The sequence below is a fragment of the Mustelus asterias genome, chromosome 22, assembly GCF_964213995.1.
Source record: "Mustelus asterias chromosome 22, sMusAst1.hap1.1, whole genome shotgun sequence".
Lineage (NCBI taxonomy): Eukaryota > Metazoa > Chordata > Chondrichthyes > Carcharhiniformes > Triakidae > Mustelus > Mustelus asterias.
Window position 1 is genome coordinate 56,647,091 of NC_135822.1, and position 23,462 is coordinate 56,670,552.

Genomic DNA, 23,462 nt, shown 5'->3' on the forward strand with positions numbered 1-23,462 from the left:
ACCAACAAACAATGGGGAACGCAAGTGCTTGTGGAATGGGGTAGATGCACTGAGAATTAAGTGTCGCTCAGCGTCAGTTGTTTTGGATGGGTGAGCCTGTTCCCAATGTCATTTGGCCTTGCTGGTACCTTCCACCCCTACGCGCCGTGCACCCAATTTACTTCATTGCCTCCAGGTGGCAGGAGGGGAAGGATGGGCAGAAAGAATATCTCCAATGTGATCCTGAGGCATCATTTTGGGCCCACAGGATGGCATGGAGGAGAATCCTGGGCCTGAACTTTCTCGCCCGCCAGGTGCGCGCGCGCTCGGTGACCCCCGAAACGCGTTCCCAGTCCCGGTGCGCAATTTCATATAACACCCTCTGAGAGAGGCTAAGCTGCCAGGGAGGGTGCCCAGAATGTGGAGAATACCGGCTTGTGTCTCTAACCTGCTCCCTTGTGGGGATCAGAGCCAGCCGAGCTGTCTCAGGGAGCCGCTGACCCCTGAAAAATAAATATCGATGTTAAATCTGTGCCACGAGTGCGTCGACAGCAAAATCATACACAGTGCTCCAGTTCATCCACAGAGTGGCACGGTGGTTAGCACTGCTGCCCCACAGCGCCAAGGGACCCCGGGTTCGATTCCCGGCCTCGGGTCACTGTCTGTGTGGAGTCTGCACGTTCTCCCCGTGTCTGCGTGGGTTTCCTCCGGGTGCTCCGGTTTCCTCCCACAGTCCAAAAGACGTGCTGGTTAGGTGCTAAATTCTCTGACGGCTAAGCGATTTTCACAGTAGCTTCATTGCAGTGTTAATGTAAGCCTACTTGTGACACTAATAAAAGATGTGCGGGTTAGGTTGATTGGCCATGCTAAAATTGCCCCTTAGTGTCCTGGGATGCGTAGGTTAGCGGGATTAGTGGGTAAAATATGTAGGGATATGGGGGTAGGGCCTGGGTGGGATTGTGGTCGGTGCAGACTCGATGGGCCGAATGGCCTCTTTCTGTACTGTAGGGTTTCTATGATTTCTATGAAACTTTAAGACCTCCGCCCCCAGAACATAGAACATAGAACATAGAACATTACAGCGCAGAACAGGCCCTTCGGCCCACGATGTTGCACCGACCAGTTAAAAAAAAAACTGTGACCCTCCAACCTAAACCAATTTCTTTTCGTCCATGAACCTATCTACGGATCTCTTAAACGCCCCCAAACTAGGCGCATTTACTACTGATGCTGGCAGGGCATTCCAATCCCTCACCACCCTCTGGGTAAAGAACCTACCCCTGACATCGGTTCTATAACTACCCCCCCTCAATTTAAAGCCATGCCCCCTCGTGCTGGATTTCTCCATCAGAGGAAAAAGGCTATCACTATCCACCCTATCTAAACCTCTAATCATCTTATATGTTTCAATAAGATCCCCTCTTAGCCGCCGCCTTTCCAGCGAAAACAATCCCAAATCCCTCAGCCTCTCCTCATAGGATCTCCCCTCCATACCAGGCAACATCCTGGTAAACCTCCTCTGCACCCTCTCCAAAGCCTCCACATCCTTCCTGTAATGTGGGGACCAGAACTGCACACAGTACTCCAAGTGCGGCCGCACCAGAGTTGTGTACAGTTGCAACATAACGCTACGACTCCTAAATTCAATCCCCCTACCAATAAACGCCAAGACACCATATGCCTTCTTAACAACCTTATCTACTTGATTCCCAACTTTCAGGGATCTATGCACACATACACCTAGATCCCTCTGCTCCTCCACACTATTCAAAGTCCTCCCGTTAGCCCTATACTCAACACATCTGTTATTCCTACCAAAGTGAATTACCTCACACTTCTCCGCATTAAACTCCATCCGCCACCTCTCGGCCCAACTTTGCAACCTGTCTAAGTCTTCCTGCAAACTACGACACCCTTCCTCACTGTCTACCACACCACCGACTTTGGTGTCATCAGCAAATTTGCTAATCCACCCAACTATACCCTCATCCAGATCATTAATAAATATTACAAACAGCAGTGGCCCCAAAAAACAGACACGTTTGTTCATTTTTATTTCAGCCCAGACAGGGTGGCACGGTGGTTAACACTGCTGCCTCAAAGAGCCAGGGACCCGGGTTTAATTCCAGCCTTGGGTCACTGTCTGTGTGGAATTTGCACATTCTCCCCGTGTCTGCGTAGGTTTCCTCCCACAGTTGAAAGATGTGTGGATTGGCCATGCTAAATTGACCCTAGTGTCAGGGGGATTAGCTAGGGTAAATATGTGGGGTTACGGGGATAGGGCCTGGGTGGGATTGTGGTCGGTGCAGACTCGATGGGCCGACTGGCCTCCTTCTGATCTCTAGCGATTCTATGGCAGCTCATCCCACCCAGGATCGAGGTTGAAGCTGAAATGGAAAGGCCACCTGCCAATCGGCCTGCCTGCCAACCCCAAAAGCAGACGCGATTGGCCCCTCAATGGGTTGAATCGCCAGTTTGAGTGTCAGTGGGCGCACTTCCGACTCCAGCGCCCGCCCGCCGACCGGAAGATTTGTGCGTGAGGACGGCGGCCTGACGCGTTCCCGCCCGATTCCACGCGCTTCCAGCTCAGGTGTGCGCCAGCCCGGCCAATGTCAAACTCTGGGCCCCTGGGGTTGGTGCGCAGGCCACTGCTGCAGGACTTGTGGATTGCTGTATGCCCGTGGGTTTTCCATCGGCTGGATGTAAATCTGCCCCTTCTCGGCCACCAGATTTCAAATTGCTGCATGTGGGATCTTGCTGTGCGCACATTAGCGGCGGTGTTTCCGCCACGGTGACTACCCTTCGAAACTGTTCCATTGAACGGGAAGTGCTCTGAGCTGGAAGTGTCACTATTCTAATACAAATAAGGTTGCCAACACATCCCACTAGAAGGTAGACTTGTCTTAAGATAGGATAAATTGGGTTAGTCTGATCGGCAAGGCCTCCTCTGATGTGAGAATGTCTTATAGCACATCTGTAGTTCATAAGATATCGGAGCAGAATTAGGCCACTCAGCCCATCGAGTCTGCTCCGCTAATCCATCATGGCTGATATGCTCCTCATCCCCATTTTCCTGCCTTCTCCCCCATAACCCTTCAACCCATTAAAAATCTGTCTAACTCCTCCTTAAATTTACTCACTGTCCCAGCACCCACCGCACTTTGGGGGAGCGAACTCCACAGATTCACAACCCTTTGGGAGAAGTAGTTTCTCCTCAACTCTGTTTTAAATTTGCTGCCCCTTATCCTAAGACCTCTCGTCCCAGAATGCCCCACAAGAGGAAGCATCCGCTCCACGTCTACTTTATCCACACCTTTTATCATCTTGTAAACCTCAATTTGATCTCCCCTCATTCTTCTAAATTCCAGAGAGTATCGGCCTAAACTGTTCAATCTCTCTTCATACGACAAACCCCCTCATCTCTGGAATCAATCTTGTGAAACCCCCTCTGAACTGCCTCCAATGCTGCTACATCTTTCAAAGATCCTTCCCGTTTGCACGGGAATCTTACCCTCATCCCGGGATTAACCAGACTGAGCGGCCGGGGACCGAGCATTCGCCTCTTTCTCGGAAGAGAAAACTAAAACGCGGAGGCCAGTTGGCTTGTGTCCTCCCCGAAGGTGCTTGGTGTCCATTCTATTTGGGCATTTCTCTTTAACTCTATTTTATCAAAGCATGCGCGGGGAAGTCCGACCCTCCAGCAGGGCTGACTGCAGGGTTCACTCTGGCCCATGGGCCAGTATTAACTGAGGGCGTTGTACCTTCAGCCAATTCCTCCTATCTGTTCTGCTCGTTGTTGCCCACTGTTGGCCTCCTTCCTGTCACATGACCTTGGTTCTACCCCCCCCCATTGTCATGTGACACTCTTTGTTGCCCGCTGTCACAAGACCTTGGTTCCATCGTGTTGCCATGTGACCCTCCCCCTCCACCCCATTGTGGCCCGGTACCACCTGACCATTGTTCTATAGTCCAGTCATGTGACCTTGGTTCCGCCCATTGTCACATGATTCCCTATTGTTGCTGGCTGCCGTATGACTCTCTCCGTGACACTATTTTTTTCTTTCTCTCTCCCTGAAGTTGCCTATGTTCCGCCAGGGGGGGAGTGAGGAAGGCAGAAAGCTGGGGAATGGGGTGGGGAGAGGACTTGGACAACGACAAGCAGCGGCGATGCCCGAAGACGACAGTGGGCTCTGGTCAAGCCAGTTCTGAGAGCGGTGTGAGAGACAAGGGGCTGGAAGGATGCTGAGCGTGGGCAAACTAGCTGCCTACAGGCCAGAGAGCTCCCGGCTCCACGTGTCTGTGCTATTCAGAGGTGAGCGGAAAGAATGATAGAATTCTTACAGTGCACAATGAGGCCATTTGGCCAATCGAGTCTGCACCGACCCACCTTTTTATCATACCTGGGCCCTAACCCCATAACCCAATGTATTTGCCCCAGTAATCTCCCTAACCCGCACATCTTTGGACACTAAGGGGCAATTTAGCATGGCCAATCCACCTAATTTACACATCTTTGGACACTAAGAAACAATTTAGCATGGCCAATCCACCTAACCCACACACCTTTGGACATTAAGGGGCAATTTAACATGGCCAATCCACCTGACCTGCACGTCTTTGGACACTAAGGGGCAATTTAGCATGGTCAATCCACCTAACCTGCACATCTTTGAACATTAAGAAGCAATTTAGCATGGCCAATCCACCTAATTTACACATCTTTGGACACGAAGGAACAATTTAGCATGGCCAATCCACCTAACCCACACATCTTCGGACACTAAGGGACAACTTAGCATAGCCAATTCACCTGACCGACACATCTTTGGACACTAAGGGATAATTTAACATGGCCAATCCACCTGACCTGCATGTCTTTGGACATTAAGGGGCAATTTAGCATGGTCAATCCACCTAAACTGCACATCTTTGGACACTAAGGGGTAATTTAGCATGGCCAATCCCCCTAACCTGCACATCTTTGGACACTAAGGGGCAATTTAGCACAGCCAATCCACCTAACCCACACATCTTTGGACTGTGGGAGGAAACCGGAGCACCCGGAGGAAACCCACTCAGACGCAAGTAGAACATGCAAACTCCACAGTCAGCCAAGGCCGGAATTGAACCCGGGTCCCTGGCGCTGTGAGGCAGCAGTGCTAACCACTGTGCCACCGGGCACGGGGGGTGACCGACCAGCACCAGCTTCCCTGTGTGCAGCTTCACTCACTCTGCATCAACCTCCCTCCGTCAGTCAATGGCTGCTTCCAAACCCAGCCCAACATGGCAAAGAGAGGAGGTTGAGAGGAGATTGGATGTACAAGGTTACAATCGTGTTGGATAAGGTGGACAAAGAAAAAAGTGCTGGTCCCAATAAGAACCATTAGACACGCGTGAGGAAGAACCTTTTTTACCCAGTGAATGGGACAGGCGCCAGAATGTGGCGACTGGGGGATTTTCACAGTAACTTCATTGCAGTGTTAATGTAGCTTGTGACTCCCATAAATAGAATTTAAAAACTTTAACTTTAAAACTTTAAACTATAGATACAATCCTGTCTCTGTATTGACCGATCCACGTGGCAAAACATTCCATTTACAACATCTTCCTGTCCCAAGGCATCTCTAACTTCTAGGTTGAGGTTTTACTTTAAACACCTGGGGCTTTTAAGTCAATCAAAATTTAATCTTTCAGAGCTGGAACAATGACAGCTGGTGGAATTTAAATTCAATTAATAACTTGGAACTAAAATTGGTCTCAGTAACACTAACCATGACAGCTGTGGTAAAAGCCAGTCTGGTTCACTAATGTCCTTTAGGGAAGGAAATCTGCCGTCCTTACCCCGGTCTGGCCTACATGTGACTCCAGAGCCACAGCAATGTGGTTGACTCTCGACTGCCCTCTGAAATGGCCCAGTGAGCCAATCAGTTCAAGGCAACGAGGGATGAGCAACAAATGCTGGGCCCAGCCGGTGACGCCCAAGTCCCACGAATGAATTAAAAAGTCAACAGAGTCAAAATGGAATTGAATGAGGGACAAATCTCATGGGGGGTTCTGGATGTTCGAATGTTGAGAGTAATGCAGTTCACTCTCAGCCGCCCTTTGCAATGAGCAAACCGTTCAGTTCAAGGGCAATTCAGGGTGGGTAATAAATGCTGGTCCAGCGACGCCCACATCCCCTCAAAGAAAAAAGTCACTGCCAAGGCCAACATGTATTGCCCATCCCGAAATACCCTTGAGAAGGTGATGTTGAGCTAATTCTTCAACCGCTGCAGTCCATGTGGTGTAGGTACACCCACAGTGCTGTTAGGGAGGGAGTTCCAGGATTGTTATTGGACATCAGTCAGTCCGTGTGGTGTAGGTACACCCACAGTGCTGTTAGGGAGGGAGTTCCAGGATTGTTATTGGACATCAGTCAGTCCGTGTGTGGTGTAGGTACACCCACAGTGCTGTTAGAGAGGGAGTTCCAGGATTGTTATTGGACATCAGTCAGTCTGTGTGTGGTGTAGGTACACCCACAGTGCTGTTAGGGAGGGAGTTCCAGGATTGTTATTGGACATCAGTCAGTCCATGTGGTGTAGGTACACCCACAGTGCTGTTAGGGAGGGAGTTCCAGGATTGTTATTGTACATCAGTCAGTCCATGTGGTGTAGGTACACCCACAGTGCTGTTAGGGAGGGAGTTCCAGGATTGTTATTGGACATCAGTCAGTCCATGTGGTGTAGGTACACCCACAGTGCTGTTAGGGAGGGAGTTCCAGGATTGTTATTGGACATCAGTCAGTCCATGTGGTGTAGGTACACCCACAGTGCTGTTAGGGAGGGAGTTCCAGGATTGTTATTGGACATCAGTCAGTCCGTGTGGTGTAGGTACACCCACAGTGCTATTAGGGAGGGAGTTCCAGGATTGTTATTGGACATTAGTCAGTCCATGTGGTGTAGGTACACCCACAGTGCTGTTAGGGAGGGAGTTCCAGGATTGTTATTGGACATCAGTCAGTCCGTGTGGTGTAGGTACACCCACAGTGCTGTTAGGGAGGGAGTTCCAGGATTGTTATTGGACATCAGTCAGTCCATGTGGTGTAGGTACACCCACTGTGCTGTTAGGGAGGGAGTTCCAGGATTATTATTGGACATCAGTCAGTCCATGTGGTGTAGGTACACACACAGTACTGTTAGGGAGGGAGTTCCAGGATTGTTATTGGACATCAGTCAGTCCGCAAGGTGTAGGTACACCCACAGTGCTGTTAGGGAGGGAGTTCCAGGATTGTTATTGGACATCAGTCAGTCCGTGTGGTGTAGGTACACCCACAGTGCTGTTAGGGAGGGAGTTCCAGGATTGTTATTGGACATTAGTCAGTCCATGTGGTGTAGGTACACCCACAGTGCTGTTAGGGAGGGAGTTCCAGGATTGTTATTGGACATCAGTCAGTCCATGTGGTGTAGGTACACCCACAGTGCTGTTAGGGAGGGAGTTCCAGGATTGTTATTGGACATCAGTCAGTCCATGTGGTGTAGGTACACCCAGTAAGAAGTTTAACAACACCAGGTTAAAGTCCAACAGGTTTATTTGGTAGCAAAAGCCGCACCAGCTTTCGGAGCCTTAATGCCCTCCTTCAGGTGACTTACCTGAGGAAGGGGCTTACGGCTCTGAAAGCGTGTGTGGCTTTTGCTACCAAATAAACCTGTTGGACTTTAACCTGGTGTTGTTAAACTTCTTACTGTATTTACCCCAGTCCAACGCCGGCATCTCCACATCATGTAGGTACACCCACAGTGCTGTTAGGGAGGGAGTTCCAGGATTTTTTTTGGACATCAGTCAGTCCGTGTGTTGTAGGTACACCCACAGTGCTGTTAGGGAGAGAGTTGCAGGATTGTTATTGGACATCAGTCAGTCCATGTGGTGTAGGTACACCCACAGTGCTGTTAAGGAGGGAGTTCCAGGATTGTTATTGGACATCAGTCAGTCTGTGTGGTGTAGGTACACCCCCAGTGCTGTTAGGGAGGGAGTTCCAGGATTGTTATTGGACATCAGTCAGTCCCTGTGGTGGCTTTTGCTACCAAATAAACCTGTTGGACTTTAACCTGGTGTTGTTAAACTTCTTACTGTGTAGGTACACCCACAGTGCTGTTAGGGAGGGAGTTCCAGGATTGTTATTGGACATCAGTCAGTCTGTGTGGTGTAGGTACACCCACCGTGCTGTTAGGGAGGGGGTTCCAGGATTGCTATTGGGCATCAGTCAGTCCGTGTGGTGTAGGTACACCCACAGTGCTGTTAGGGAGGGGGTTCCAGAATTGTTATTGGACATCAGTCAGCCCGTGTGGTGTAGGTACACCCACAGTGCTGTTAGGGAGGGAGTTCCAGGATTTTGACCCAGCAACAGTGAAGGAACGGCCGATATATTTCCAAGTCAGGATGGTGAGTGGCTGGGAAGGGAATTTGCAGTTTATGGTGCCCAGGCAGTGGCAGTAGGAGTGAATGGTGAGGTGCGAGGGATGCCAGTTGAGCCAGTAGTAGACGGTAATCAGATCGACGTCCAAATAGGCTTCACCGTTGTAGATTAAGAAATTATTTTTGGTGTCTGATCTAGCTTTTCTAGTTTCTATCTCTGACCCTTACTCCCAATCCCCCTGTCTTATTTGAGGTGGGTTTGGCAGGGCGGGGGTGGGGGGGGGGGGGCGGGGGTGGGGGGGGGCGATGGGGGTGCGGGGGATGTTGCGTTACTGGACGCCATATTTTGCTGAGTCTTCATTCATTAACTCACTGAAAAACTTTCAAATATTTGAATAGATTCCACTGAATCAGTGAGGTAAGTGGGTCAGATGGCAGGGTGGTAGATGGCAGGGTGGTAGGGTAGTGAAGTCAGAGGTTGGGGGGGTGGGGGTGGAGTTGAGGGGGGGGGGGAATTCGGGTTGGTTGGATGGTCAGGGAGGGATTTGGAGTGTGAGGGTTGAAGGCAAGTGGGTATCAGTTGGGGGTTGGTCGGCAGATGAAGGAAGGAGTTGGAGAATTGGGGGTTTGGAGCGTTATAGAATCCTACAGTGCAGAAGGAGGCCATTCGGCCCATCGAGTCTGCACTGACCACAATCCCACCCAGTCCCTATCCCCGTAACCCCATGCATTTACCCTAGCTAGTCCCCCTGACAGTAAGGAGCAATTTAGCATGGTCTATCCACCTAACATCTTTGGACTGGGAGGAAACCGGAGCACCCGGAGGAAACCCACGCTGACACGGGGAGAACGTGCAGACTCCACACAGACAGTGATTGCCTTTGGTTGTCCGCAGGGTGGGAGTTGGAGGGTCAGTGTGGGAAAGCCCAGGGTGGGGTTGATTTAAAGTAAAGTTTATTTATTAGTGTCACAAGTAGGCTTACATTAACACTGCAATGAAGTTATTGTGAAAATCCCCAAGTCGCCACACTCCTGTTCGGGTTACACTGAGAGAGAATTTAGCACCTAACCAGCACGTCTTTCAGACTGTGGGAGGAAACCGGAGCACCCGGAGGAAACCCACGCAGACACGGGGAGAACGTGCAGACTCCGCACAGACAGTGACCCGAGCTGGGAATCGAACCCGGGTCCCTGGCGCTGTGAGGCAGCAGTGCTAACCCACTGTGCCACCCTGTTGCTCCACTGTGGTGGGGACTCAGGGAGGTGGTGGTGGAGGAGGTTAGTTTTTTAGTTACCCAGGAATTAAACATGGATTTTTTTTTCTATCTATTTCCTGGGTAACTATCCAGGTAAGTAAGTCTGAACCTTCCCAAGTCTCTGTCTCAAACTCAGAGCTGAGAGACTTTTTTGAAGGGTTCTGGTTGTCGAGAATTGCTCGCCAGGGGTTGAAACTTGCAATTCCCGTGGAGTCCTTGTGGTGGGACTTCCGAGGGTCCCGGAGTGCAGCTTTCAGGGTGCATCCGATCTCTGAGCATCCGGAAACCAGAAGATCTGGGTTGTTGGACTTTTTATTTGTTACCCCCTCCTAATTGGGATGGCATGGTGTCCCAGTGGTTAGCACTGCTGCCTCACAGCGCTGGGGACCCGGGTTCAATTCCCAGCTCGGGTCACTGTCTGTGTGGAGTCTGCATGTCCTCCCCGTGTCTGCGTGGGTTTCCTCTGGGTGCTCCGGTTTCCTCCCAGAGTACAAAGATGTGCAGGTTAGGTGGATTGGCCATGCTAAATTGCCCCTTAGTGTCCAAAGATGTGCAGGTTAAGTGGATTGGCCATGCTAAATTATCCCTTAGTGTCCAAAGATGTGTAGGTTAGGTGGATTGGCCATGCTAAATTGCCCATTAGTGTCCAAAGATGTGCAGGTTAAGTGGATTGGCCATGCTAAATTGCCCCTTAGTGTCCAAAGATGTGCAGGTTAGGTGGATTGGCCATGCTAAATTGCCCCTTAGTGTCCAAAGATGTGCAGGTTAGGTGGATTAGCCATGCTAAATTGACCCTTAGTGTCCAAAGATGTGCAGGTTAGGTGGATTGGCCATGCTAAATTGCCCCTTAGTGTCCAAAAATGTGCAAGTTAGGTGGATTTGCCATGCTAAATTGCCCTTTAGTGACCAAAGATGTGCGGATTAGGTGGATTGACCATACTAAATTGTCCCTTAGTGTCCAAAGATGTGCAGGTTAGGGGGATTGGCCATGCTAAATTGCCTCTTAATGTCAGGGGGATTAGCAGGGTTAATATGTGGGATTACGGGAATAGGGCCTGGGTGGGATTGTGGTCGGTGCAGACTCGATGGGCCAAATCGCCTCCTTCTGTGCTGTAGGGATTCTATGTATCTAATCATTCTTTGAGGGTAGTTAAGATTCACATGTAGGCCAGACTAGGTAAGGATGGCAGATTTCCTTTCTGAAAGGACATTAGTGAACCAGATAGAGTTTATACAACAACCACTGATAGTTTGACAGTCACCGATACTGAGATTGGCTTTATATCCCAGATTTTAATGAGTTGAATTTAGGGTTGAACCCATGTGTCCAGTTTGGGCCTTTGGATTACCAGGCTGGTGACATTACCATGACCCCGTTGGTGTCAATTTAACACTAACTTCTCTGCTTTTGTGTTCTATCCCTCAAGGAATGAATCCCTGGTTCTTCCAATGCTTTTATTGCCCTAGATTGTGGCCTTTGATGACCTGTGTCTCTCTATCTCAGATCCCTCTGTCCGTTACCCCAGTCAAACCTGCTTTCCCAGGACTGTCACTTCCCGATTCTCCCGAGCAAACACCACCATCTCACACCTTGTGTCTTGCCAGGGAAAAAGAAGAGGACGAGCTTATCGGAAGAGGATAAGAATGTCAAGTGGACCGAGGCAAGTAGAAAAGCATTCTTGATGTGACCTCCTCGGGCAGTGCGAGGGAGGGAGGCTGAGTCAACAGGTGGCACTTTGCACTGGCATTCGGAGAAATGTGTACCATGTGGAAAGAGTCAAATATTGGAGAGATTATTGGCATCACGTATACCAATGAGTGTCACTTCCAGTCATAGTTTGGAGTTGATCAGCCTCAGTTGATCAGAGATGGCACAGAGGTTTAACCACTGGTTAGGATGGACAAGGTTGGCACAGAGAGCGAGAGGAATGGGGTGAGGCAAGACAGAGTGAGGGAGAGGTCTTCGAGTGCGGGCTGGGATGCACAGAGGAAGCTCTGGCATTAGATGAGGCGTTGTGCCAATGCAGGGAGGGTCATGGAGGAATATGCAGGGTACGGTGACAGAGGGAGTGTGGTGTCGGGTGGTACAGTAAGGGGTGCGTCAGGTGTCACAGGGAGGGGTGTGTGGTATTGATCATAAGACTATGAGACATAGGAGCAGAATTAGGCCACTCGGCCCATCGAATCTGCCCCGCCATTCAATCATGGCTGATATTTTTCTCATCCCCATTTTCCTGCCCTTTCCCCATAACCCTTAATCCCCTTATTAATCAAGAACCTATCTATCTCTGTCTTAAAGACACCCAATGACCTGTTCTCCACAGTCCTCTGCGGCAAAGAGTTCCACAGATTCACCAAACCCTCTGGCTGAAGAAATTCCTCCTCATTCTCAGTTTTAAAGGAGCGTCCCTTCACTCTGAGGTTGTGCCCTCGAGTTCTAATCTCTCCCATGAGTGGAAACATCCTCTCCACGTCCACTCTATCCAGGCCTCTCAGTATTCTGTAAGTTTCAATGAGATCCCCCCCTCATCCTTCTAAACTCCATCGAGTACAGACCCAGAGTCCTCAGCCGCTCCTCATATGACAAACCCTTCATTCCTGGGTGTCACAGGGAGAGAGGGGCGTGCGGTATTGGGTGGACACAGTAAGAAGTTTAACAACGCCAGGTTAAAGTCCAGCAGGTTTATTTGGTAGCAAAAGCCACACAAGCTTTCGGAGCGCGGCCCCTTCGTCAGGTGAGTGGTATTGGGTGTTGCAGGGAGGGGCGTTTGGTATTGGGCGTCACTGGAAGGGTTGTGTGGTGTTGAGTGATACCTGGAGTGGTGTTGAGTGGTACAGGAAAGAGTGTGTGGTGTTGGGTGTCACAGCGAGGGGTGTCGGGTGTCACAGGGAGGTGTGTTGGGTGTCACAGGGAGGGGTGTTGGGTGTCACAGGGAGGTGTGTTGGGTGTCACAGCGAGGTGTGTTGGGTGTCACAGGGAGGTGTGTTGGGTGTCACAGGGAGGTGTGTTGGGTGTCACAGGGAGGTGTGTTGGGTGTCATAGGGAGGTGTGTCGGGTATCACACGGAAGGGTGTGTGGTGATGAGTGATACCTGGAGTGGTGTTGGGTGTCACAGGGAGGTGTGTCGGGTGTCGCAGCGAGGGGTGTCGGGTGTCGGGTGTCACATGGGAGTGGTGTCTGGTCTTGGGTGGTTGGGTTCAGTCAGCCTCACTTCGGGACGAGTCGCTGTTTGAGGTGTTTAATTATAAATGGTCACCAATCCTATTTTGAATCTTTCAGACACTGGAGTTTAAGTTGAAAGGACATGCTCTCGACGCAAGGTCTTCTCTGCAGATTCATCTGAAAGGCAAAGATAAAGTTGGAAAGGGCAGGTAACATTCTTCTGCGCTTTGACACGAGCTGACTCATCGAGTTGCTGAAGGAATTCAGCACAAAAACTGTCAATTTAGAGATTTATCACCCGCAGGAGAATTCAAAAATCCTTGAGAAATAGCCGCTGACAGTTCGCGGCTGATGGAAGCAGTCCTTTTCCAAACTTGGCAGCAATGATGTCCTCACACTGATGTTCTGTCTGGCTCAGCAAAGTCAGTAAAGGGCGGGTCTCTCAGAGTTGGGGTGGGGAGAGATACTGAGGGGTTTAAAGTTTATTTATTAGTGTCACAAGTAAGGCTTACATTAACACTGCAATGAAGTTGCTGTGAAAATCCCCCAGTCGCCACACTCCTGTTCGGGTTACACTGAGGGAGAATTTAGCACCTAACCAGCACGTCTTTTGGACTGTGGGAGGAAACCGGAGCACCCGGAGGAAACCCACGCAGACACGGGGGAGAATGTGCAAACTCCACACAGACAGTGACCCGAGCTGGGAATCGAACCCGGGATCCCTGGCGCTGTGAGGCAGCAGTGCTAACCACTGTGCCACCGTGCAGGAGACATCCCAAGGGAGTGGGGTTAGAACTGTGCTGCAAAGGTGAGATGAAATCGGATGGGAGGCGGTTCATGTGCAGTTCAAACACCAGTACGGACCAGGCAATATAAGAAATAGGAGCAGGAGTAGGCCATTCAGCCCCTCGTGCCTGGCCCCCCCATACCCCGTTATTCCCAAAGTGTCCGAGAAAAATCTGCCTATCCCAGCCTTAAATGTCCTTAATGATGGAGCACCCACAATTCTCTGGGGCAGAGAATTCCAAAGGTTCATCACCCTCTGAGTGAAGAAATTTCTCCTCATCTCAGTCCTAAATGTTCGACCCCTTGTCCTGAGATGTGTCCTCATGCTCCAGAATTCCTGACCAGTGGAAACAACCTCTCAGTGTCCACCTTGTCAACTCCCCCTCAGCATCTTACATGCTTCAGTCAGATTGCCTCTCAATCTTCGAAACTCCAGTGGGTACAGGCCCAACATGTCCAACATGTCCAAGAGGCTGTTTGAGGGTAAATCCACATCTGGTATGTGGCAGTCTTTTAAGGAACGGTTGTTAGGGCTACAGGACAAGCATGTGCCTGTAAAAAAGAAGGATAGGAAGGGTAGGATTAGAGAACCGTGGATAACCAGGGAAATTGAGGGACTGGTCAAAAAGAAAAGAGAGGTGTATGTTAGGTCCAAGAAGCTAAAAACGGAGGGAGCTCTGGAGGAGTACAAAGAAAGTAGGAAAGTACTCAAACGGGGAATTAGAAGAGCAAAAAGGGGTCACGAAATGTTCTTGGCAGACAGGATTAAGGAGAATCCCAAGGCATTTTATTCATACGTTAGGAACAAAAGGGTTGTTAGGGAAAAAATCGGATCTCTCAGGGACAAAAGTGGGGACTTATGCTTGGAGCCCAAAGAAGTAGGGGAGATCCTAAATGAATACTTTGCGTCGGTATTCACAAAGGAGAGGGATGTTTTGACTGGGAGTGTCTCGGAGGGGAGTGTTGAACCGTTGGAGAAAATCTCCATTACAAAGGAGGAAGTGTTAGGTTTGTTAGAGAATATAAAGACTGACAAATCCCCAGGGCCTGATGGAATCTATCCAAGGCTGCTCAGGGAGACGAGAGGTGAAATCGTTGGGCCTCTGACGCAAATCTTTGTCTCGTCACTGGACGCAGGTGAGGTCCCAGAGGATTGGAGGATAGCCAATGTGGTCCCGTTATTTAAGAAGGGTAGGAAGGATAACCCGGGTAATTATAGGCCGGTGAGCTTGACGTCCGTGGTGGGGAAGTTGTTGGAGAAGATTCTTAGAGATAGGATGTATGCGCATTTAGAAAGGAATAAACTCATTAACGATAGTCAGCATGGTTTTGTGAGAGGGAGGTCATGCCTCACTAACCTGGTGGTGTTTTTTGAAGAAGTGACCAAAATGGTTGACGAAGGAAGGGCCGTGGATGTTGTCTATATGGACTTTAGTAAAGCGTTTGACAAAGTCCCTCATGGTAGGCTAGTGAAAAAGGTTGGATCTCATGGGATAAAGGGGGAGGTGGCTAGATGGGTGGAGAACTGGCTTGGTCATAGAAAGACAGTAAGAAGTTTAACAACACCAGGTTAAAGTCCAACAGGTTTATTTGGTAGCAAAAGCCACACAAGCTTTCGAGGCTCTAAGCCCCTTCTTCAGGTGAGTGGGAATTCTGTTCACAAACAGAACTTATAAAGACACAGACTCAATTTACATGAATAATGGTTGGAATGCGAATACTTACAACTAATCCAGTCTTTAAGAAACAAAACAATGGGAGTGGAGAGAGCATCAAGACAGGCTAAAAAGAGCCTCGAAAGCTTGTGTGGCTTTTGCTACCAAATAAACCTGTTGGACTTTAACCTGGTGTTGTTAAACTTCTTACTGTGTTTACCCCAGTCCAACGCCGGCATCTTCACATCTTGGTCATAGAAGACAGAGGGTGGTAGTGGAAGGGTCTTTTTCCGGCTGGAGGCCTGTGACTAGTGGTGTACCGCAGGGCTCTGTATTGGGACCTCTGCTGTTTGTGATTTATATAAATGATCTGGAAGAAGGAGTAACTGGGGTGATCAGTAAGTTTGCGGACGACACAAAACTGGCAGGACTTGCAGATAGTGAGGAACATTGTCAGAGGCTACAGAAGGTTATAGATAGGCTGGAAATTTGGGCAAGGAAATGGCAGATGGAGTTCAATCCTGATAAATGCGAAGTGATGCTTTTTGGTGGGAATAATGTGGGGAGGAGCTACACGATAAATGGAAGAACCATAAAGGGTGTAGAGACGCAGAGGGACCTGGGTGTGCAAGTCCACAGATCTTTGAAGGTGACGTCACAGGTGGAGAAGGTGGTGAAGAAGGCATATGGCATGCTTGCCTTTATAGGACGGGGCATAGAGTATAAAAGTTGGGGTCTGATGTTGCAGATGTATAGAACGTTGGTTCGGCCGCATTTGGAATACTGCGTCCAGTTCTGGTCGCCACACTACCAGAAGGACGTGGAGGCTTTGGAGAGAGTACAGAGGAGGTTTACCAGGATGTTGCCTGGTATGGAGGGGCTTGGTTATGAGGAGAGATTGGGGAAACTGGGGTTGTTCTCCTTGGAAAGACGGAGGATGAGGGGAGACTTAATAGAGGTGTATAAAATTATGAAAGGCATAGATAGGGTGAACGGTGGGAAGCTTTTCCCCGGGTCGGTGGTGACGTTCACGAGGGGTCATAGGTTCAAGGTGAAGGGGGGGAGGTTTAACACAGATATCAGAAGGACATATTATACACAGAGGGTTGTGGGGGCCTGGAATGTGTTGCCGGGCAAGGTGGTGGAGGCGGACACACTGGGAACGTTTAAGACTTATCTAGACAGCTATATGAACGGAGTGGGAATGGAGGGATACAAAAGAGTGGTCTAGTTTGGACCAGGGAGCGGCGCGGGCTAATTGTTCTTTGTTTCTCGTTTCAAGGCTTCATTCTATGATCATCTTGCTGGTGCCAGTACAGAGCGAGACTGCGGATAGTTGGGAACCTGTCTCGGGGGCAGGGAATTCATATGGTGTTCGTGGAAGTGGAAATGAATAGGGTTGGGAAGCATTTTCCGAGTTAATAGGTTGTGATGAACAAAGCAGCATAGCTGTGAGGGACAGCTCGGTGGATAGGATATTAGGATGTAGATAGGCTGGGAAATTGGGCGGGGATCCTGGATTCAGGATTCAATCCTGGACCGGGGAGCGGCGCGGGCTTGGAGGGCCGAAGGGCCTGTTCCTGTGCTGTATTGTTCTTTGTTCTTTGTTCTTTTGTTCTTTCCTCAGGAGATCCCATCTCAGGGATTGTTGAGCGAACATTGTCAGGTTCTGTCAATTGGATTACTTGGAGAATCATAGAATCTCTACAGTGCAGAAGGAGGCCCTTCGGCCCATCGAGCCTGCACCGACCACAATCCCACCCAGGCCCTATTCCCGCCACCCCACACATTTACCCTGCTAATCCCCCTGACTCTAAGGGGCAGTTTAGCACGGCCAACCAACATAGCCAGCACGTCTTTCGGACTGTGGGAGGAAACCGGAGCACCCGGAGGAAACCCACGCAGACACGGGGGGGAGAACGTGCAAACTCCCACACAGACCCAAGCCGGGAATCGAACCCGGGTCCCTGGCGCTGTGAGGCAGCAGTGCTAAAACCACTGTGCCACCCCAAGTGGGGTGCACCAAAGCTCAGAGGCGCACATGTTTAAAAACCGGAATGTAGCCCAACCTTTAAAATCTGTTTACTTTAGCGTTCAAAGTTGTGATCGCTTTTGGCAGAGCGTGGTTAGGGAAAAAGCAGAACGGGGTGGGGAGCGGGAGGTGGGGGGTGGCAGAGGGCGGGGGGCGGTGGGGGATGGGAAACTGGCAAAACAAAATCTGGAGGCAGCGAGTTATGATTCGGGGTTCACATTCCGAAAGGGTAATGGGAGCAGTTTGAACCTTCAGAAGAGAATTTGACACGAACTTGAACAGGAAGGTTTAGCCAAGTTGATGGGGAAAGACCAGGGAGAGGGAGTGGGATTAATTAGATAGCTTCTTCAAAGAGCTGGCACGGGAACGATGGGCCGAATGGCTTCCTACTCGGGTATGTCACTCATTGATGTGTGAACCTGTGACCGCGGCGGCACAGTGGGTTAGCACTGCTGCCTCACAGCGCCAGGGACGCGTGTTCGAGTCCCGCTTTGGGTCACTGTCTGTGCAGAGTCTGCACATTCTCCCCGTGTCTGCGTGGGTTTCCTCCGGGGGGCTCCGGTTTCATAGAATCATAGAATCCCTACAGTGCAGGAGGAGGCTATTCGGTCCATCGAGTCTGCACCAACCACAATCCCATCCTAGGCCCTATTCCCATAACCCCATGCATTTACCCTAACTAGTCTCCCTGACTCTAAGGGTCAATTTAGCATGGCCAATCCACCTAAACTACACATCTTTCGGACTGTGGGAGGAAACCGGAGCACCCGGAGGAAACCCACGCAGACATGGGGAGAATATGCAGACTCCGCACAGTGACTCAAGCCAGGATTCGAACCCGGGTCCCTGGTGCTGTGAGGCAGCAGTGCTAACCACTGTGCCACCGTTTCCTCCCACAGTCCGAAAGACGTGTTGGTTAGATACTAAATTCTCCCTCAATGTAACCCGAACAGGCGCCGGAGTGTGGCGACTAGGGGATTGTCACAGTAACTTCATTGCGGTGTTAATGTAAGCCTTACTTGTGACTAATAAATAAACTTGATAAAAAACTTTGCCTCCTACCATCCTTGAAAATTAACTGAGGTTGTGTGTCCTGTTTTTGAGTTGTCAACCATGAAGGTAGTTAAGTGGATGGAATGGCAGTGTGTCCAGTGATGAGTTAACCCACGGTGACTGGATTTTATCTTCCTTGCTCCTCCCCCCACAGACTTCTCGGTTCCATCAATGTCCGGCTTGCCAATGTGGTCGGTGAGGGGAGCAAAAATGTCTCTTTCGTCAAAGTTCCTCTGCTGGATAAGAGGAAACAAAAAACAAAGGTGAGGTTTCTGTTGGGACGTAGAGTGGACCTTATGCTCTCTCCCTCTCCTGCCTGCACTCCCACCTTACGCCCACTACAAAGCTGAGCTTATCAATAAGATCAAGTGTAGTATGGAGAGGATGCTGCACTTGGTTGAGGTCATTAGGTTACATTGAAGCTTCATATGTTTCATATGAAGCTATTTTTAAAAGCGGCATCTCGGCCTTTCGGCTAAGATGCAAATGAGCCCAAGTCTTGGAGGAGGAACCTCCCCCTTCTCCAATCAGCTTGGCTCATGTAGATCAGGCCCAGGACAGGGTGGTTTGGTCGCCCGCCCTGTCTTGTCAGCCTGGATCGGAAATGTCTCAACTTGTTGAGACTCTGAATTGGATTTGATTTGATTGAATTGGAAAAGTATAAAAAAATAAGTGCTGCGGCCCGATATTTGCATCAAGGGGGAGATAATGGGCTAGTGGTATTATCGGTAGGCTATTAATCCAGAAACCCACCTCAGGTTCTGGGGGACCCGGGTTCGAATCCCGCCACGGCAGATGGTGGAATTTGAATTCAATGAAAAAATCTGGAATTAAGAATCTACTGATGACCATGAAACCATTGTCGGAAAAACCCATCTGGTTCACTAATGTCTTTTAGGGAAGGAAATCTGCCATCCTTACCCGGTCTGGCCCACATGTGACTCCAGAGTGACTCTCAATTGCTCTCCGAAATGGTCTAGCAAGCCACTCAGGGCATGGTGGCACAGTGGTTAGCACTGCTGCCTCACAGCGCTAAGGACCCGGGTTCGATTCCCGGCTTGGGCCACTGTCTGTGTGGAGTCTACACGTTCTCCCCATGTGGATTTCCTCCGGATACTCTGGTTTACCCCCACGGCCCAAAGATGTGCAGGTTAGGTTGATTGGCCATGCTAAATTGACTCTTCGTGTCCCGGGATGTGTAGGTTAGAGGAATTAGCAGGTAAATGTATGGGGTTACGGGGATAGGGCCTGGGTGGGATTGTGGTCGGTGCAGACTCGATGGGCCGAATGGCCTCCTGCACTGTAGGAATTCTACGATTGAATGATATTTGATCAATCAATATCCTTCACCTTTTTACCCTTAACCCTAAGAATCTAATTGACATAACATTAATACTTCTGTCCACCATTGGTGGCGGTGCCTTCAGTTGCCTAAGCCCAAAGCCTCCCCCTTTTAGATGCCCCTTAAAATGTCCTCCTCTAATTCAGATCTAAGCTATCTGTTCTTAAAGATGCCTCAGTGTCAAAAGTTGTCCGACCAGGCTCCTTCCTGGGTTTTTTTGGTTAAAGGTGCTGTATGCATGCAAAGTGTTGATGATGTACCTGAACGCAAGCTGTCCCTGACTTGAGGGAACCTTCTGCCACTCCCTGCGCGAGAGATTTGATGGGAGTGGGAGGATGATGGAGGACGACCAGTGCTTGGATGGTAACAGGATCCAGAGTGGGCTGCCGGTCCGGGCTGGGCTGGTCTGGGCTGGGGGGAATGAAACAGGACTGGTGGGAATTCATGCGTTTGCTTTTCATTGCCTTCTCGTTTTCAGAACACTCTCAGCTTTGAAATCTTCTACGAGCCTCCCCTCGCCGATAAGAAAGAGAAGATAGAGGGTAAGTGAGACACTCCATGAAGCACCCTTCTCACGTGTTAAGCAACAGTGTTTGGCTCGAAGCCTGGCGATCACAGGGAACGTGCTGGTGTTGGGAAACTATCACGTTGGAAAGCAACATAGAGAAGGCAGCATACACTCACAGAGAGATAGATTCAGTGACTGGAAACAGTGACGAATGACTTTCAACGCAGTTAAGCTTGAGAACATCCACCTTTGGACCAAAAAATTAACAGATCGGGGTCCTTTCAAAGGGTCAAATGTGAGGGACTGGGATGATCGACAGAAACATGGAAACTAGAAGCAGGAGGAGGCCATTCAGCCTTTTGACCTTCCTCCGCCATTCATTATGATCATGGCTGATCATCAAATTCAATATTCTGATCCCCCCCTTCTCCCCATATCCCTCGATCCCTTTAGCCCCAAGAGCGAAATCTAATTTCTTCTTGAAATCACACAATGTTTTGGCCTCAACTACTTTCTGTGGGAGTGAATTCCACACATTCACCACCCTCTGGGTGAAGAAATTTCTCCTCACCTCAGTTCTAAAAGGTTTACCCCTTATCCTCAAACTGTGACCCCCTAGTCCTGGACTCCCCCCACCATCGGGAACATTCTTTCTCAGCCTACCCTGTCTAACACTGTTAGAATTTTATAAGTTTATATGAGGGCAGCACGGTGGCACAGTGGATAGCACTGCTGCCTCACAGCGCCAGGGACCCGGGTTCAATTCCGGCCTCGGGTCACTGTCTGTGCAGAGTCTGCACATTCTCCCCGTGTCTGTGTGGGTTTCCTCCGGGTGCTCTGGTTCTAAACTCCAGTGAATAATCCTCACCGACTTAGTGTTTCCTCATATGACAGACCTGCCATCCCAGGAATCTGCCTGGTAAATCTTCGCTGTACTCCCTCCATAGCAAGAACATCCTTCCTCAGATAAGTCCCCTAGTTCTGGACTCCCCCCACCATCGGGAACATTCTTTCTGAATCTACCCTGTCTAACCCTGTTGGAATTTTATAAGTTTCTATGAGATCCCCTCTCTTTTAAACTCCAACTCATCAAACTATCTATATTCACACGCAAGTTCCTTGATCCCTTTAGCCCCAAGAGCTATATCTAATTCCTTCTTGAAACCACACAACGTTTTGCCCTCAACTACTTTCTGTGGTAAGAGCTCCAGGATTCTGCGGAGAGCTGGTGTGGTCAGTGGGCCCAACCTCTGTGCTGTTACGACTCCATGCACAGAAATACCAAAATAGTTAAAAGTCCGGCACAAATGAAATCAAAAATGCTGATGGAACTTGATTTGATTTATTATTTATTATTGTCACAAGTATTAACATACGATGAAAAGGTCCAATGCAAGGTAGGGGGCGGCACGGTAGCACAGTGGTTAGCACTGCTGCTTCACAGCTCCAGGGACCTGGGTTCGATTCCCGGCTCGGGTCACTGTCTGTGTGGAATTTGCACATTCTTCCTGTGTCTGCGTGGGTTTCCTCCGGGTGCTCCAGTTTCCTCCCACAGTCCAAAGATGTGTGGGTTAGGTTAATTGGCCACGCTAAATTGCCCCTTAGTGTCCCGGGATGCGTAGGTTAGAGGGATTAGCGGGTAAATATGTGGGGATATGGGGATAGGGCCTGGGTGGGATTGTGGTCGGTGCAGACTCGATGGGTCAAATGGCCTCCTTCTGCACTGTAGGGTTTCTATGATTCTATTCAAAAGTCTGACAGCAGCAGGGAAGAAGCTGTTCTTGAGTCGGTTGGTACGTGACCTCAGACATTTGTATCTTTTTCCCAAAGGAAGAAGGTGGAAGCGAGAATGTCCGGGATGCGTGGGGTCCTTGATTATGCTGGCTGTGTTGCCGAGGCAGCGGGAAGTGTAGACAGAGTCAATGGATGGGAGGCTGGTTTGCGTAATGGATTGGGCTACATTCACGACCTTTTGTAGTTTCTTGCGGTCATGGGCAGAGCAGGAGCCATACCAAGCTGTGATACAACCAGAAAGAATGCTTCCTGGGGTGCATCTGTAAAAGTTGGTGAGAGTCGTAGCTGACATGCCAAATTTCCTTAATCTTCTGAGAAAGTAGAGGCGTTGATGGGTTTTCTTAACCATAGTGTCGGCATGGGGGGACCAGGACAGGTTGTTGGTGATCTGGTCACCTAGAATCCTGAAGCTCGCGACCCTTTCTACTTCGTCCCCATTGATGTAGACAGGGGCATGTTCTCCTTTACGCTTCCTGAAGTCGATGACAATCTCCTTCGTTTTGTTGACATTGAGGGAGAGATTATTGTTGCTGCACCAGTTCACCAGATTCTCTATCTCATTCCTGTACTCTGTCTTGTCATTGTTTGAGATCCGACCCACTACGGTGATGTCGTCAGCAAACTTGAAAATCGAATTGGAGGGGAATTTGGCCGCACAGTCATAGGTGTATAAGGACTATAGTAGGAGGCTGAGAACACAGCCTTGTGGGGCACCGGTGTTGAGGATGATCGTGGAGGAGGTGTTGTTGCCTATCCTTACTGATTATGGTCCGTGAGTTAGGAAGTTCAGGATCCAGTCACAGGGGGAGGTGCCGAGGCCCAGGCCACAGAGTTTGGAGATGAGTTTCGTGGGAATAATGGCGTTGAAGGCTGAGCTGTAGTCAATAAATAGGAGTCTGACATCGGTGTCCTTGTTATCTAGGTGTTCCAGGGTTGAGTGCAGGGCCAGGGAAATGATGTCTGCTGTGGACCTGTTGCGGTGGTAGGCAAACTGTAGTGGATCCAGGTAGTCCAGGAGGCTGGAATTGATTCGTGCCGTGACTAACCTTTTGAAGTTAACCCTTTATGCTTAGAGAGATCAAGATTGTAAAGGAGAGGGAGTTTAGTTGCTGCTAAGCGAAATCCTGGTTGGACTATCATTGGAAAATGATAGGCTCGCAATGCCCTGGGTTGACAGGAGATTTGATTGCTGTTCTTGGCATTTTGGAAGGAAGATTCATAGGGTAAATCGAGCAAAACTTCATCCGCTAGTGAGTGGAGTCGGCACGGTGGCACAGTGGGGCAAAGGTGGCACAGTGGTTAGCACTGCTGCCTGACAGTGCCTGGGACCCGGGTTTAATTCCGGCCTCGGGTGACTTTCTGTGCAGAGTTTGCACGTTCTCCTGGGGCTGGGTGGGTTTCCTCCGGGTGCTCCGATTTCCTCCCTCAGTCCAAAGATGTGCAGGTTAGGTTGATTGGCCATGCTAAATTGCCCCTTAGTGTCAGGGGATTAGCAGGGTAAAT

The 23,462-nt window shown here is 49.8% G+C and overlaps 1 protein-coding gene across 1 annotated transcript in view; it reads left to right on the plus strand.

Moving 5' to 3' along the window:
* The first annotated feature begins 4,218 nt into the window (after positions 1-4,218).
* Positions 4,219-23,462, plus strand: part of LOC144509701 (myoferlin-like) — a 182,650-nt gene continuing 163,406 nt past the window's right edge. Inside the window, exons 1-5 of the mRNA XM_078238482.1 lie at positions 4,219-4,291; positions 11,232-11,287; positions 12,907-12,998; positions 18,470-18,578; positions 20,136-20,199. Coding sequence (XP_078094608.1) covers positions 4,219-4,291; positions 11,232-11,287; positions 12,907-12,998; positions 18,470-18,578; positions 20,136-20,199 — 394 coding nt within the window. The remainder of the gene's footprint in view (positions 4,292-11,231; positions 11,288-12,906; positions 12,999-18,469; positions 18,579-20,135; positions 20,200-23,462) is intronic.